This window comes from Gekko japonicus, unplaced genomic scaffold, assembly GCF_001447785.1.
Source record: "Gekko japonicus isolate JY-2015 unplaced genomic scaffold, Gekko_japonicus_V1.1 scaffold1862, whole genome shotgun sequence".
NCBI classification, from domain to species: domain Eukaryota; kingdom Metazoa; phylum Chordata; class Lepidosauria; order Squamata; family Gekkonidae; genus Gekko; species Gekko japonicus.
The window spans coordinates 84,120-100,303 of record NW_015159769.1 but is presented as its reverse complement, the minus strand read 5'-3'; the positions used below and the strand labels follow the sequence as shown (position 1 = coordinate 100,303).

The 16,184-nt window shown below is 49.2% G+C and overlaps 1 protein-coding gene across 1 annotated transcript in view; it reads right to left on the bottom strand.

The window, feature by feature from the left end:
* Positions 1-16,184, bottom strand: part of KIF26A (kinesin family member 26A) — a gene marked incomplete at its 5' end in the record, with an annotated part of 111,863 nt that overhangs the window by 20,899 nt on the left and 74,780 nt on the right. The window contains 4 exons of the mRNA XM_015406555.1: positions 1-171; positions 426-688; positions 3,075-3,168; positions 7,139-7,339. The exon at positions 1-171 is cut by the window's left edge and continues 25 nt beyond it. Coding sequence (XP_015262041.1) covers positions 1-171; positions 426-688; positions 3,075-3,168; positions 7,139-7,339 — 729 coding nt within the window. The remainder of the gene's footprint in view (positions 172-425; positions 689-3,074; positions 3,169-7,138; positions 7,340-16,184) is intronic.

Below are 16,184 nucleotides of genomic sequence, written 5' to 3'. Positions count from 1 at the left end.
GCTCTTCTCCATGCGGTACTGATAGATATGGAGGGTGAAGAGCATGTGCGAATTCCTCCGGTCCTCTTCGTCGCACTCTGGTTTGCTAGTGCTCCGGGCTGCCAGCGCTGCATCGAGGTAAAAAGCGGCTTTCTCCGCCGTCGGAGCCCTTAATTCACTTTGATTTTGAAGCTGGAACAGGAAGACAACAAATTAAGACAGGCAGAACGAGTCCTTCTTTCCGAAGCAGGCAAGCCCTGAGGGTGTAAATGGAAACCAATACATACACTCTGGGACGTGGGGAGGGTGGAAAGGGTGGGATTTTTTTAAAAAACCAATTAAAATATAATTCTTTTTTTTATAAAATAGGATTTTTTGTCAGATAAAAGGAACCTTCTGACAGAAGGGAACGCCACACTTTCTCAAAGCGCCTTGAGGTCATATACCTGAGTCCCGCATATCGGATCCTCTTGCAGATAGACTCCAGGGGACTGACCATCCTGAAGACTGCCGGTGGCTACTTCGGCTAACAAGTCCTGAAGGTTTTCATCTTTGCCACTGATCTCCACGGCAGACACGCGAATCGAGAAACGAGTGCCTGTCTTTTCCTTGCGCTCGTTGATTAACTTGAAAAGCCAGGAGATAGCGCAGGGGACTATGCCGAGGCTCTGGGTGGAATTATCTTCTCCGATCATTGTGTAGGATTTGCCTGGAAGGGGAAATGGGAAAGGGAAAGCTTGTTCGGTCCATCAGGCACTTAAAAACAGCCTCAGTGTTGGCTAGGCCTTCCATGTATGTGCGTTATCATCATTTTTACTACGGGGAGAGGGTTTCCCGGGCTTGTCCCCTTTCATACCAGTAAGTTTTTGTCGTCGTTCATATGCACAAAAAGTAGCATGGAGATAACTTGTGAGGAAGCACAGCATGAGGGAAGTGTTTACTGGCAAGTATACCCACTGGTGAGGGAGGAGGGCAGAGGAAGTTGATGTACTTGTGGGAGAAGCCCCCCACTTGTGAGAGAAGCCACTTCCTCCAGCCCCCCACCAAAGACTGTGATGAGGAGGAGTGGGTAGTTGAAAAGCAAGCTGTTGACATTCCTGGGAAACAGCTGAGGGCAAAGGGAGAGCAAGAGGAGAGAGAAAGAAAGGCTGCCTTTCGGCTCATAAATGGATTGGATGGAGAATGAGGAAAGGTGGCTGCCTAACTTTCACACCACATTCTTCTTCATCAAAGATGAGAAACAGCCTCACAGTTCAGAACAGGCTTGGGGGGGACAGAAACTTGAGCCCATGCAGGAGTCGTTTTGTAGAAAAAGAGCTAGGGGAACTCATTAGCATAACTCATTAGCATATGTCACACCCCCTGACATCACCGGAAGTGAGTCATAAGGCCACACATCCCGCCCCCAATGTTCCCAGCCACCGCCGGCGGCCTTGCAGCTGCACTGCCAAGCCCCATGAGGGGCCCAGCGGTGGACCAGCAGGGCCAGCGGGAGTGCACGGAAGCCCCGCGAAGGCCCTCCCTGGCCCCAGGCAGGCAGGGGTGGGGAGAGGCAGGGAGGAAGCAACTTACCCTCCTTCTTCTCCTGCCTCCTCCTGGCTGAATGAGGGCCGGAAGCGGGGCGGCCGAAAGCAGGGGGCGGGGCTTTGTCATGTGCCCCGCCCCCCGTACCTCACCCAGGGGAACTGCGATCCCCCCCGAAATGACCTCTGAGCCCATGTGCTTTCTTCCTCACTTTCATTTCATTCTGCCCTCACACATGATTATAGCTTTGGTGGCAAAGTACAGTGTGTCCTTACACTCAAAGCACCATGTGCGGCTTAACTGTGCCTTCCAACCCAGGATTGTGGCTCAGCTGTTATGACAAACCAGGGGCTGCAGGTGAACATGGAAATCTTCCACTGTCAAGCCAGACCCGGGTGAGGGAGAGAGGAAAGGCACAGGAATATGACAGCTCACAGATTTCCCAGGCTCGTTCACAACATCTCAAACCATGATGCAGGATCCGTCTCCCAGCCCAGCAATCTTTTCCAGTCCTGGGAAAGCCTATTCCCAGCATCACGGACCCGTGTGGAGTGATGGTAACACAGGTCAGGATGCTGCATAGAGGGGAGAAAGGGGGCAAAATTGTTCCTTCGTTCCTCTTCCATCAGTGGAGTACCACTGAAGCAAGAGGCTGGAGGGAACACATTTGCCCTCTTCCCCAACCCCACTGCAGCCTCCTAACTAGCATGGCTATAACTCCACATGGGTTTCATGATCCCAGGACATTTTATGATCCTACGTGCAAAAGGACAGCTGGGTGGAGGGGAAAGCTGGGAAGGTCAGCGGCCATTAACCATTCCCACTGATGGACACCACAGTCTGACGCTACATCTAAAGTATATACCTGGCACTCCAAGATGTTATTTAGATGCCTCTAAGAACTAGGTCCTCTCAGAATCTATTTTACCTGCAACGGAGTTGGAATGGCCGTCTAATACTTCAGACTGCTTTCCTGCCCCTACAATGGGGTTTTCCTGTGTCCACCTCCTGTGTCATTATCCTCCAGAATTCCCTATGAAGTTCACTCCAACAAGGGGCTATATGTGCAGGGACCTTCTGACTTGGAGAGATCCAGTGCAGAAAACTGTGCTTTGACCATACCCTGTGATAACGCCATCTGCTTTTCAGACAGTGGGAGAACACAATATGGGGGGGGAAATGGATATTACATATTCTATTACTAATCCTTAGGCACGTCCCTCAATTAATTTCTCAGTCCTGGCTAACGTTTCTGCCCAGGGCCAATTAATTTCTCAAGGCCTCTTGAATCTTTTTGCCTTTGGTCACACCTGTCCCTTATAAAAGACTGTTCTTGCAGAACCTCACATATATATCTGAATATATATACATGGTTGCCTTTTTTTTTTTCAGATGGATATAAAAAAAGAACTTAAGGTCCCAGTGTAGAAATAAAGCGGGAGAAGTTTGCAAAGCTAATTAAAAAGAAATTCTAATCTATTCATATACTCCAGGTTTATTGTTCCAGGAGCTGACAGCATGTAATTACCAGGCTGACATAGTAATTAACTGTAATGAATTTGGGAGCTCACCAAGCTTGACATGACCGAAGCAAAAGACGCAACCATCTGCACCGTTCACGACAGACTGGATTACTTCTGCTACTGTTCCAGAGCACACCTCAGCCTGAAAGAGAGATTGGAAACCAGTTACAGAGCATGCATCGGTATGCGCTTTACCGCGGCTTCGACATGAAAAGGATTATCCCGAACACGGCATTTTTTCGCACATTTCACGGCATTAAGCCGTATTATTTTAGTGTCTACATTCCATTTTTCTCTCTCATAAAAGCTGCTATATAAGCCTACAATAGTTTCCTATCCCATTATCCCGGCTCCCGTGGAGTATCAATTTTATGACCTCGGTAACAAAGGAAATGCTATCCATCCAAGCGAGTGGCTAATATAATAACTCATCCGTGTTTTCTCAGTAATGGTGGCAGCTCTGCTGCTGCAAAAAAAGGTGCTCCCAGATATTGGGGGGTGGGGAGAAAAGAACTTAAGAGCCCCCGAATGAAAATACGGAAAGATCTCCGTTTTATCTTTGCCATGGAAACCACCTCCACCGGAACAGAGAGCTGAGCTTCTCAGACAATCCACGAAAATGACAGCAGTCCCTCAAGCTTCTTGTCCTCGTATTTCTTGCAGGGAGATGAAGATGTGTGGTTTTCCAGTATGGGGACAGACTGCATCTCACTATTTCCCACAAGTCTTGAGAAAGCAAGAAAGGTGGCCCACTCATCCATTCCTCTCTCACCGTTTCTCCCTTTAACTTTCATATACAAGTGCACACTTCCCCGCCAACAGCACATTTTCCTTAGGGGGTCATGAAGGTCTTGGAACAGCAGCAAATCTTCTGTACCAAACGAGTTTGGCCCAGTGCAAACGTAATACCCCAGTCTCTTAAGAGAGGTTAGAGATCAAGAACAGGCCTCTCATGGTGTACATGGATCACCTAATCGGGAACTGCTATCTTTTTGCTCTCTAAATGTAACCACTTAGTTTGATAAGAGCCTTCCAACTTAAAGCTTACGGGTAAAGTAAGACTCATTGTTACTGTAAGCAGGAGACAAAGAAGAAACGATTATTCCAGATGAATCAAGACAGAGGAAACTGCACAGAAAGCTCTCTGTGTTGCGTAGCTTCACTGTCACACATGCCTCTCCATTTAGAGTGGTGATCAAAGAAATGTGGAAAATCACCCCAACCCCGGGTCTGGAAAAAGCCCAAGTACATGCCTTACAATGTGCGTCAGAACCCCCTGCAACACGTAGAGGAGTGGGCAGAGTACCTCATTTAATGATTGTGTGTGCTTCTATACTAAGCATTCACATTAGGAGGAGGAGATGCAAGAATTATGAAAAAGGGCAGGGCACTCTCTCCTGTCCCACTTTGGAGAAAAGGAAACATGGGGGTGTGCAGTAAAGGAAGGAGAGGGATGCAGTGGACAGATTGGGGGGGGGATAGTTCCTAATGAGGCAAAATAATTTGTTTGGTTTCATTTTGTCTCCTTTCCCATGGTGGCTAAGTTTACATATATATCTAAGGCTAAAATGAAATAACTTCTTCACACAGAGTGATTAAAATGTGGAATTCACTGCCAGAGGATGCTGTGATGTCCACAGGAATAAACAGTTTTTATAGGGGATTAGACAGATTCATGGAGGATAAGTCTATCAATGGCTCCTAACCATGGTGGCTGGGGGGAACCTCCACATTCAGAGGCACTAAGCCTTTGAATCCCAGAGCCGGGAGGCAACATCAGGGGAAGGCCTCGGCCTCTCTGCCCTGTTGTTGGCCCTCCAGAGGAACTGGTTGACCACTGTGTGAGACAGGATGTTGGATTAGATGAACCACTGATCTGATCCAGCTGGGCTCTTCTTATGTTCTAATGAAGACCTCAGCTTCTATGCCCTGTTGTTGGCCCTCCATAGGAACTGGTTGGCCACTGGGTAAGACAGGATGTTGGACTAGATGGACCACTGATCTGACCCAGCAGGGCTCTTCTTCTCATGTTCTTATGTTACTCAGAGAGTATCTAAAGGTCAGGTATACCTGAAAGCACATGGTCTCAGCCAGGGGTCATTTCATAGAAAAAGAGCTGCAGGAGCTCATTAGCATAACTCATTAGCAGGGGTGTTACCTTCTGACACACTTTGGGTGATGTCAAGGGGTGTGGCATATGCAAATAAGTTATGCTAATGAGTTACGCTAATGAGCTCCTGCACCTCTTTTTCTACAAAATGACCCCTGCTCATTAGTATAACTCATTTGCATATGTCACACCCCCTGGCATCACTAGAAGTGTGTCAGAGGGCAACACCCACCGCTCAGGGCTGGGCTTGTTTGGATTGCTAGGTATTGGGGGGGGGGGGGAACGTGCAGATCTGTCCTGGCAGAGGAGGGAGAGCTTCTCTTGAATAAAACTTGGTCTTAAAGGTGCCACTGGACTGTTTTGGACTGGGGGGCCGGGGGGGGCCTCTGCAACTTACCTGGCTGCTTCTTGCTCTGACTGAGGGCTGCTGGGAGTAGGGGGTGGGGCTTGTTGCATGTGCCCGCCCCCTGGGCTCTTTACTGCCGGAGCTCCGCTCCTGTGCGCTCCTGCAGGAAATGACCCCTGGTCTCAGCTCCAAAGGTTTTCTAACTTTTAGGAAACAATTTCCAATGTCTGCCTTGCATGTCTGCCTTGCATGTTCCAGAGGATTCTGGGGTGCACAATAAAGGAAAGAAATGGCTGCCGGCTGACCTGCCAACCACACTGTTTAATCCAGAGCACAGTTGCTACCACCTGCACTGCCTTATGAACAACAAGTACAAACTGTGAAACTGGCTTATTTTGTGTATCTGTGAAATTTGCCTATTATGTGTTTTGTATTCTGTAATACGTCCTTCCATATTATACAGAGAAAAGCGGGTTGAAAGTGTCCTAAACAAATAATAAATAAATTAAGCACATTGTTCCACACTGAGCACTAGACCTTTTCAGCCTCACCACGGCCTTCCTGGGTTGAGGGTATGCCCTAGGACATGTCCTCCTCATTTTCCTGTGGCTATGTATCGCCAAGGGTGGTGGTGGAAAAGTGCCGTCAAGTTGCAGCCAACTTATGGCCAACCCATAAGGTTTCCAGGGCAAGAGACGTTCAGAGGTGGCTTGCCGTGACCTGCCTCTGCATAGCGAAACTGAACTTCCTCGGTGGTCTTCCATCCCACCCCTGCTTAGCTTCTGAGATCTGACGAGATCAAGCTACCCTGGGCCACCCAGGTGAGCGTACTGCCAGGGATGATCTTGGTACAGCTGGACAACTGTTTCAGGGATGATAATTTGCTGTTGCTGATTTTCTCCGCAAACAAGAAGACGACGACATTGGATTTATACCCCGCCCTTCACTCGGTGTCTCAGAGCGGCTTACAAACCCCTTTCCCTCCCCCTCCTTATAACAGACACCCTGTGAGGGAGGTGGGGGTGAGAGAGCTCTGACAGAAACCGCTCTTAGCTCTTATCAGAACTACGGCGTGCCCAAGGTCATCCAGCAGCTGCAAGTGGAGGAGTGGGGAATCAAACCCGGTTCTCCCAGATTAGAGTCCGCACGCTTAACCACGACACCAAACTGGAGAAGAATCCCGTGCTTCCGGAACACGCAGTATGAAAGGCACCCCTCTGCTAACTCAGCGGAACACCTTATGCCCCTGCTTAGATGTGAAGCTCTTCCTGACATGGCAGAGACAACCACATGCTTATAAATGCTCCATCCACATGGAGTCGTAGGAAGGCATCTCATTTGAACCACAGCCCCAGTTCAACATGTGTGTGTATCGCTTTAAAAGACAGAAGGAGATGCAGGAGAAAGCATTCACCGCGTACAATCCTCTCCACCGATATTGCTTCTTAATTTCACATCTGGGCTAAATTAAAACAGCGTGAGACCTTGCGCGCTGACTATTAATTAGCATGCCTTCCCAGTAATTAAACCAACAAAGTTGTGGTTTTTTAAAAGAAATCCGCGCATCCTCCCAAAGCTGTGAAGAATTCTCTTGCTGCATTTAAAACGCAAGGGCAGCGACCCAAACCATTAGCTTCACGTGCTGGGTTCTCGTACCTGGGAAGCATCCTGTGGAAACACTGCGTCGAAGGCGAACATCTTTGGGACCGCCACGGCTCCTCTTCGGTGGCCCGCATTGGAAGGGCCACTGGTGGAGGGGTCATAGAGCGTGATCTGTTTTTTCCGTGGATCCACCTTCAGGAACGACATGGATGCCGACGTGTCGTGGGAGGGGCAGATTCTCACCATCACTTTCACCTACAAGTCATCAAGAACATATTTTTTAAAAAATAAATAATCCCACATGAAATCTTAATTAATTAACTGATTGATTGATTGATATTTCTTAACCGCCCTTCCCCACTTGTGCGGGAATCAGGGCGGTTGACGACAATCAATTCAATACATTATAAAATCAATTAAAACCATTAAAATTCCTAATTAAAAAAAACATTCAGAGACATTTAAATATCAAAACCATTCTAAGACAAGATGGCAGTGCTATCGTTCAGTCATGGGGAAGGGGGGGTTGCCAGGCAGACGTAAAGAACCGTCGCTTGACCATGGTCTCTTTCTCAAGATATGCACTGTCAGCCTAAATCACAGGACAGGTGTGTCAGCGCACGACTATTGCTTAATAAATACATTGCCGAGTGCCAATGTTACCTCTAAGCTGTGGAGTCTTATGAGCAAAAAATCTACTTTGTAAACTACTGACATTAAAGTTGTGAGTGAGCGATTTTACGCAGGCACAGCACCCCTGTTCAGACACTGTGGCAGTCACACATATCAGAAACAGTATGCTCCCAATGTGTTGCCATTCTCCTGGTAGAGGAGAGGTCTACCAATGGCTACTAGCCATGGCGACTAAAGGGAACCTCCACAATCAGAGGCACTGATCCTTTGAATCCCAGAGCCAGGAGGAAACATCAGGGAAAGGTCTTGGCCTCTATGCCCTATTGTTGACCCTCCAGAGGAAATGGCTGTCCATTCTGTGAGACAGGATGCTGGACTAGATGGACCACTGCTCTGATCCAACAGGGCTCTTCTTGTGTTTTTAACTTCTGGATTCAGAGGCACTAAACCTCTGAATCCCAGAACCAAGACACAACACCAGGGGAAGGCCTCAGCCTCCCTGCCCTGTTGTTGACCATCCAGAGGAACTGGCTGGCTACTGTGTGAGATGGGATGCTGGACTAGATGGACCACTAGTCTGATCTAGCAGGGCTCTGCTTGTGTTCTTATGTATATGTATTGTCTGCAAAGGGCTGTGTACATAGCGCTAACTGGTCTGAAGGCATGAGAAAGACAGGTTGCTTACCTGTAACTGGTGATCTTCGAGTGGTCATCTGTGCATTCACACCCTTGGGAATACTGCGCCTGCGCTGAACCTTCTCGGTACCGGTAGCTAGCAAAAGGGATTTTCGCGCCTCTCCCAGGTCACGCGCCGGCTCCACTGCGCATGACCAAGGAGGGGCACGCAGATCCCGCCAGTTCCTTCTGACCGCCGCCCAACAGCCTTCAAGAAACAAGATGAAGGGCCGAGAGCAGAGGGGAAGGAGGGCGGGTGGTGTGAATGCACAGATGACCACTCGAAGATCACCAGTTACAGGTAAGCAACCTGTCTATCTTCTTCGTGGTCTCTGTGCATCACACCCTTGGGAGAATAGCAAGCAATAACTCTTACCTGGAGGAGGGGCCGAGGCCCTACACCTGCGCCGTCTGCAAAATAGACCGACCCAACGCCACACGACGAGTAGACCGGACATCCAGGGCATAATGCTTCACGAAGGTGAGCGGAGTAGCCCAAGTCGCAGCGTTGCAGATGTCCCCCAATGGCATACCTCTCATGAAAGCTGTAGAAGCCGCTACCGCCCTGGTAGAGTGGGCGCGAAGCTGACCTGGAAGAGGTTTCTTAGCCAAAGCGTAACACAGTTTGATCACTTCCACGATCCATCTAGACAGAGTCTGGGAAGAGATCTTCTTGCCCTGTGCGGGCATACTGTGAGCCACAAACAAAGCTGGAGACTGGCGAAAAGACTTAGTTCTGCCCAAATAAAATAGCAACGCTCTCTTAACATCCAGAGAGTGCAATTTCCGTTCCTCTTCATTGGCAGGAGACGGGAAAAATGACGGCAAAACTATATCTGAACGTAGATGAAACTCCGAAACGACTTTCGGTAAGAAGGAGATGTCCAAAGACAACGACACCCCATGAGGGGAAAAAATCAAGTATGGTGGATCACACCTTAAAGCAGACAACTCACTGACTCGACGAGCAGAAGTAATGGCCACCAGAAACGCAGTCTTGAGCGATAACAACTTTAGAGAGCAAGTGGCCAGTGGTTCGAAGGGTTTTCCCATCAAAAACCGCAAAACTAAAGCCAAATCCCAGGCCGGAGTCGGAGAACGACGGGGAGGGTACAGGCGAATAAGACCTTTACAAAACTGTTTCGTCTGAGGATGCGAGAAAACTGAAAACCCATCAATAGATGGATGAAAAGCTGACACCGCAGCTAAATACACCTTAACTGAAGAAAAACTGAGTCCCAAGTCCATTCTGGACAAAATAAACGCAAAAATAGACCTCAAATCCACTGGCGGAGGAGGTAAATTGGAAGAACTCAAGTACTGTAGGAATAAATCCCACTTCTTTGCGTAAGACGTCCTAGTAGACAGTTTACGACAATTCAACAGGACCTCATTGATACGGTCATCCATCACTGAAAGCGTATTTCCCATAGAGTCAACTTGAGACTCAGAGGATCGTAGTGAAGGACCTGGCCTTCCTGAGCTTGGAGGAGATCCAACTCCTGCGGGAAGTGTACGAAGGATCCCTTGGCTAACCGCAGCAGTGTCGGAAACCACACCTGCCGAGGCCACCAGGGGGCTACCAGGAGACAATGGGGCTTGTCCTGTTGTATTTTCACAAGCACCCTGTGGAGCAGCGGAATCGGAGGAAATAGGTATAGAAAGTCGTGAGCCCACGACATCAACAGACCGTCCCCCATTGACAGAGGGTCCAACCCCGCTCTGGAGCAAAACCTGGGACACTTCTTGTTCAATCGAGTTGCAAAAACATCGATGTGGGGATGTCCCAGATGTTGAAAAAGAGGAAGGAGATACTTTGAGTTCAACTCCCATTCGTGGTCCGATGCTCCCCCTCTGCTCAGGAAATCCGCTTGTTGGTTCAAAGTTCCTGGCAGATGGGCAGCTTGGAGAGTGATGTTCCAATGAAGGCACTCTTCCCATATGTCCATAGCTAGCCTGCAAAGGGACCTGGACACGGTCCCGCCCTGGCGATTGATATAAGCCATCGCAGTTGTGTTGTCCGTAAAAATCAACACATCCTTCCCTACAACCTGTCTGAGTAGGGATCTTAGGGCAAACTTTACGGCCAGCAGTTCCAGATAGTTGATATGATGACTCTTCCAAAGGGGTTGCCATGGAGCACCCACACAAGTGTCGTCTGTATGAGCACCCCAACCCCACAGGGAGGCATCTGTGGTGATGGACATTACGGGAACGATCGGTTGGAACGGTGCACCCGCCAACAGATTGGTGTCCACGAGCCACCACTGCAGGGAGACGAGGACCTGCGGAGGCACTACCAGTTGAAGGCTCGGAGGATGGATGGAAGGGCGAAATTTCTTTAGAAACCACAGCTGCAACGGGCGCATGCGAAGGCGTGCATATTCGATCACGGAAGTGGTGGCTGCCATGAGACCCAAGGTCCGCTGAATGTGGACCGCTGATGTCACGTTGGACTGGAACAAACGTTGAATTTCCAGACGAATGGTATCTGCCCGTTGGCGAGGAAGGTACGCCCGAGTGGCTAGGGAGTCTATGACAGCTCCTATGAACTGCACGCGAGTTGCAGGTTGCAGCATGGATTTCTGTAAATTCACCAGAATTCCAAGGGAGGATAGGACCGACAATGTGATGGTGATGTGCTGAAGGAGACATTCTCTTGAATCTGCCACCATCAACCAGTCGTCTATATACGGAAAGATCTGAATGCCCTGAAGGCGAAGATGAGCGACGACAACCACCATTACCTTCGTAAAAACCCTGGGGGCGGTAGAGAGCCCGAATGGAAGGGCTTTGAATTGGTAATGGTCCTCCCCGACTGCGAATCTGAGGAACTTTCTGTGACGAGGATGGATGGAGACGTGAAAATAAGCGTCTTTGAGATCTAAAGTGACCATCCAAGTCCCTGGAGACAGGAGTGGTAAAATGCTTTGCAACGTGGTCATGCGAAACTTTCTGTAAATGATGAACCGATTGAGAAAACGGAGGTCCATGATTGGACGAAGTCCTCCGTCCTTCTTGGGGACTGTGAAATATTTGGAATAAATCCCGCGGCAACAATCCGCCATCGGGACTTTCTCTATAGCGTTTTTTTGTGTCAGCGATTGTACCTCCTGTAGCAGGGCAGGAGACGCCGGGGTTCTGATGAAACGGGAGATTCTGGGAGTCAGAGAAAACTCTATGAGATAGCCATCTCTTATTATAGAGTGCACCCATTTGTCCGTAGAAATGGCGAGCCATGCGTGCAGGAAGGGTGCAAGGCGAGTCTGAGCAGTAAGGTTGAAGTCAAAGTCCCTGTTTGGGATTCTTAGGGAATTTCGACTTATAGGCACCGGACGATTGTCCCTTATTTTTCGGGGGAAAAGACCGTGACTGAGAGGAGGGAGGTCTTTGCCATTGATCCGTAGGTGATTTGTTGTACGGTTGCCTGGTCGACCAAGGTTGCCTAGGCCACTGCTTGGATTTCGAGTATTTGGTCGTGGGGGAGATCCCCAAACTCTTGGACGTCTTGATACTCTTATCCATTTCCTGCAGAACCGTGTCAGTGGTGGAGCTAAACAATCCAGAACCTTCAAAGGGAAGGTCTTCCACCGAGGATCTGGTGTCATATGGCAATGATGAAGAGCGGAGCCAGGCATGTCTGCGTAACGCTACAGAGGTTGCTAGAGTCTTACTAGCGGATTCCAGGGAATGCTTGGCAGCACTAATTTGGTGTCTAGCCAAGACCATCCCTTCATTCTGAATCCTTTTAATCTGAGGTTGGCACTCTTTGGGCACGTGCGGGAGGAAATCATTCAAACGCTTCCATAAATTGAATTGATAACGGCCCATGCAGGCGGCATAGTTCGCCGTTTTAATGCCCATTGCACCGACAGTGTAGAATTTTCTACCAACCGAATCCAACTTCTTCCCTTCTTTTTCTGAGTGAGTAGAGTGACTCGCTTTTCCTTTTGTGGATGAGGAGACGACCAAAGAATTGGGCTTTGGGTGTGTGTATAAAAACTCAGCCCCTGATTCCTGGACCTTGTACATGTGATCCAGACGCTTATTAGAGACATTAATGGAGGCTGGACGAGTCCAAAAGTCCTTGGTAGTTTGCAAGAGAACTTTTGTCATTGGTAGAGCCACGGAGGGCGAAGTGTTAGAGTGCATAATGTCAAAAACGTTATCATCCACAAAACTGGCAACGAGAGTAGGAGTCATAGATAGATCTAATGCCATGCGTTGAATAAAATCTCCATAAGACTTAACATCCTCTGATGGAGAAATAGGTAAATCCGCTTCCACATCTTGCGAGGTGGGCTGTGCATCTACATCCTCGATATGTTCAGAAAAGCCATCTGAATCGGAGGATACATTGGATGGTTCTGGAGATGATTCGAGTAATTCAGGTTGAGACGGTGCCGGTGTGTTAATCGGGGGCACAACCGGGTCTGGTGGATGCGTCGGTATCGACTGCTTCGATACCGATGGTCGATCTTGAAAGCGCGAAATGCGGGATGACACCGACTGACGATCCCATTCAGGTGGGGGTGGTATCGGGAGTGCCCAAGGGTATGGGTATCGATTCCCGTACAAATAATGCCATTGCCTCTCATCCCAAGTCAGGGGAGGAGATGTTGGTCGGTGCCGATCCTCGACTCCACGTTCTGGGGAGGCATGAGAGGATTGACGGCTCGACATATCAGATTGCGACTGATTTGTCTGTTGAGTAAGGTCGATGTCGAGATCCGAACCGATCGGGTGAGGTTCTTGCGTGGGATCTCGACCCTGACTAGCCGAAACCTTATGGACTTTGGGTTTGTCCGTTTTAGGTTTCTTCGACTGCTGTGAGTCTTTGCCCTGCTTCCGGATCTTGGAAGGTACGGCAACGGATGACCCCTGCTTCCGGATCTTGGAAGGTACGGGGTGGTCCTTTATCGGCGTCGATCTTTTCGGTGCCGAAGCATCGATTGCGACCGTCGACGTCGATGATCCCGGAACGGGAGGACAAGTGTCCGCAGCCAAGGTAGACATCGAGGCGTGCCCGGACGTGTCTAACGGTGAAGAGGACTGTGGAGATAGTGCCTTCTCCATCAGGGCCAAGTGTAGACGAGCTGCTCTGTTTTTTCTCGTCTGGTTCGAAAACTTTTGGCAATGTCTGCACTTAGAGACACAGTGCGACTCCCCTAAGCAAACGAGGCAAAGCGAGTGCCCGTCGGTGGGGAATATTTTAAGGCCGCAAGTCCTACACCGTTTGAAACAACCCCACCGCGGGGCCATAGGCCAGCGGGAGGTGAACGTAAATAAGGAACAAACACCGAAAGAAAAATGCTAACTACAAAAATAAAGAAAGAGAAACTAACTAAACGCAAGTTTAGCAAAAAAAAGTTTGGTACTTAGCAGACCGAGGCAGAAGGCGTCCTACCAGCGCGGCGGTCAGAAGAGAACTGGCGGGATCTGCGTGCCCCTCCTTGGTCATGCGCAGTGGAGCCGGCGCGTGACCTGGGAGAGGCGCGAAAATCCCTTTTGCTAGCTACCGGTACCGAGAAGGTTCAGCGCAGGCGCAGTATTCCCAAGGGTGTGATGCACAGAGACCACGAAGAAGATCGTGTGCCTCCTCCTCTTTCGTCACATTTGTAACATCTATCTCTTACATAACATGAGCCCATCGTAACAAATTCACATAGATCACTCATGTCACGTTACACTGTAAAAGCATGGTGCATGTCACATATAACCCCTTCTCCACCACAAAGAAAAGGCCTTCAGGCTCTTAAATGAGGGAATCAGGCCATAGGGACTGGCTCAAGACTTGCGGATGATCAGGAGTTTTGAACTCAGGGCTCCCAGTCCCAGTTCAGTCCTAAACCACAATTGCTCACAACTGGCTGAAATGCCACGGGAATCAATAAGACCTGAGTTCATATTACGAGCACAAAAAAGATCCACGAAGCTCTCACTGAGCCATTTCCCTTCAATGGCAGATTTTTTTTCACACGTTCACCCACACTGGGTATAGGCAGCCCCACATGAAGGTCTATCTATATGAAGGACCCTGCCAAGTGCATGCTGAGTCAGGGACAAACAGACAAAGAGGCACCCCCCCCCCAAAAAAAATCCCAGCTCTGGCTCGATTCAGATGTAAACTACAGTGCTATATCAACCGAACAAGTCTAGAAAAAGCCTCGAGGTTGATTACGCAATCTTTTCTCCTCCTCGTTACTTCTTAGTTTTTGACAAGCCACAATTTGCTCTTACATCTGAACTGGCAAAGTACAGTCTAGACTGCAAACCACAACTTGCAATGGTCAGCTATGCTTCGCCGAAACCCAGGAGGAAATTAGCTTATCGCACACAAGGGAAAGGGAACAGGGACTGTTCTCCGGGGGAACTGATATCTATCGCCTGGAGATAAGTTGTAATAGCGGGGGATCTCCAGTCACCACCTGGAGGCTGGCAACCCTAACTCAGTTACCAACTGTGGGCTGGGAAATTCCCAGAGGTTTCAGGGTACCCAGGAGGAAATTAGCTTATTGTATACACGGTAAAGGAAAGAGGGACTATGTATGCCCAAGGTTCTTTCCTTCATATGTTGGGTCACCAACTCTGGGTTGGGAAATTCCTGGAGATTTGGGGGTGGAGCCTGGGGAAGGCGGGGTTTGGGGAGGGGAGGGATCTTAGCAGGGTATAGCGCCATAGAGTTCACCCTCCAAATCAAACGGGGTATAATCCCATAGAGTCCACCTCCAAAGCAGCCATTTTCTCCAAGTGAACTGATATCTACGGCCTGGAGATAAGTTGTAATAGTGGGAGATCTCCAGAAACCACCTGAGCGGCTTACAAACTCCTTTCCCTTCCCCTCCCCACAACAGACACCCTGTGAGGTGGGTGGGGCTGAGAGAGCTCTTTCGAGAACTTCCCTTGAGAGAACAGCTCTGAAAGAACAACGGCTTGCCCAAGGTCATCCAGCCAGGTGCAAGTGGAGGAGTGGGGACTCAAACCCGGTTCTCTCAGACTAGAGTCCACACACTTAACCACGACACCAAACTGGCTCCTGGAGGATTGAGGGCAATGCTCCCTCTAAGCTGTGGAGTCTTGTGAGCAAAGATTCTACTTTGTGAGTTACTGGCATTAATGTTGCGAGCGAGCGATTTGGCTCCTGCATACATTAGTTTGCTCTGCGCCATCCTCCCTGAGCCGAGACCGAAATGCATGAGCTGGAGGCTGAAAAACTGTGAGCCAGCTCACACTAACTCAGCTTAGAGGGAACACTGATTGAGGGTGCAGCTTGGGGAGGTGAGGTTTGGAAAGGAGGGGGACCTTAGCAGGGTCTAAGGCTACAGAGTCCACCCTCCTAACCAACCATTTTCTCCAGGGGGACAGATCTCTCTTGTCTGGAGATCGGCTGGGATTCTGGGAGATCTCCCGGCCCCACCAGGAGATTGGCAACCCGACATCATGTGTCATTAAACCATGGGCTGCCGTTCTATCAGAACCAAGTTTCAGTTATGCTGAACTCATAACTGCGGTTTAAAAAAAGCAATACAAAAAAAAACCAGCTTCGGAATTAATTCTCAGCATGCAGCCCTGAACGTCTCTCTTCACAACAAAGAGGTTAAATATCTACTGCGGCCTTTCCAGGTAGGAAAAACTTCACTGCCAGGAATGCAGAATCTTTCAAAAGACACGTGCCCTTTTTCTTCCAAGCGCTTGGCTTCCTCTCCCTCCTCTGCCTCCCCTCCCCGACACACACACACACACACACACAGAGACACACGCACCATGCGCTGATATGAATATGAAAAGACAG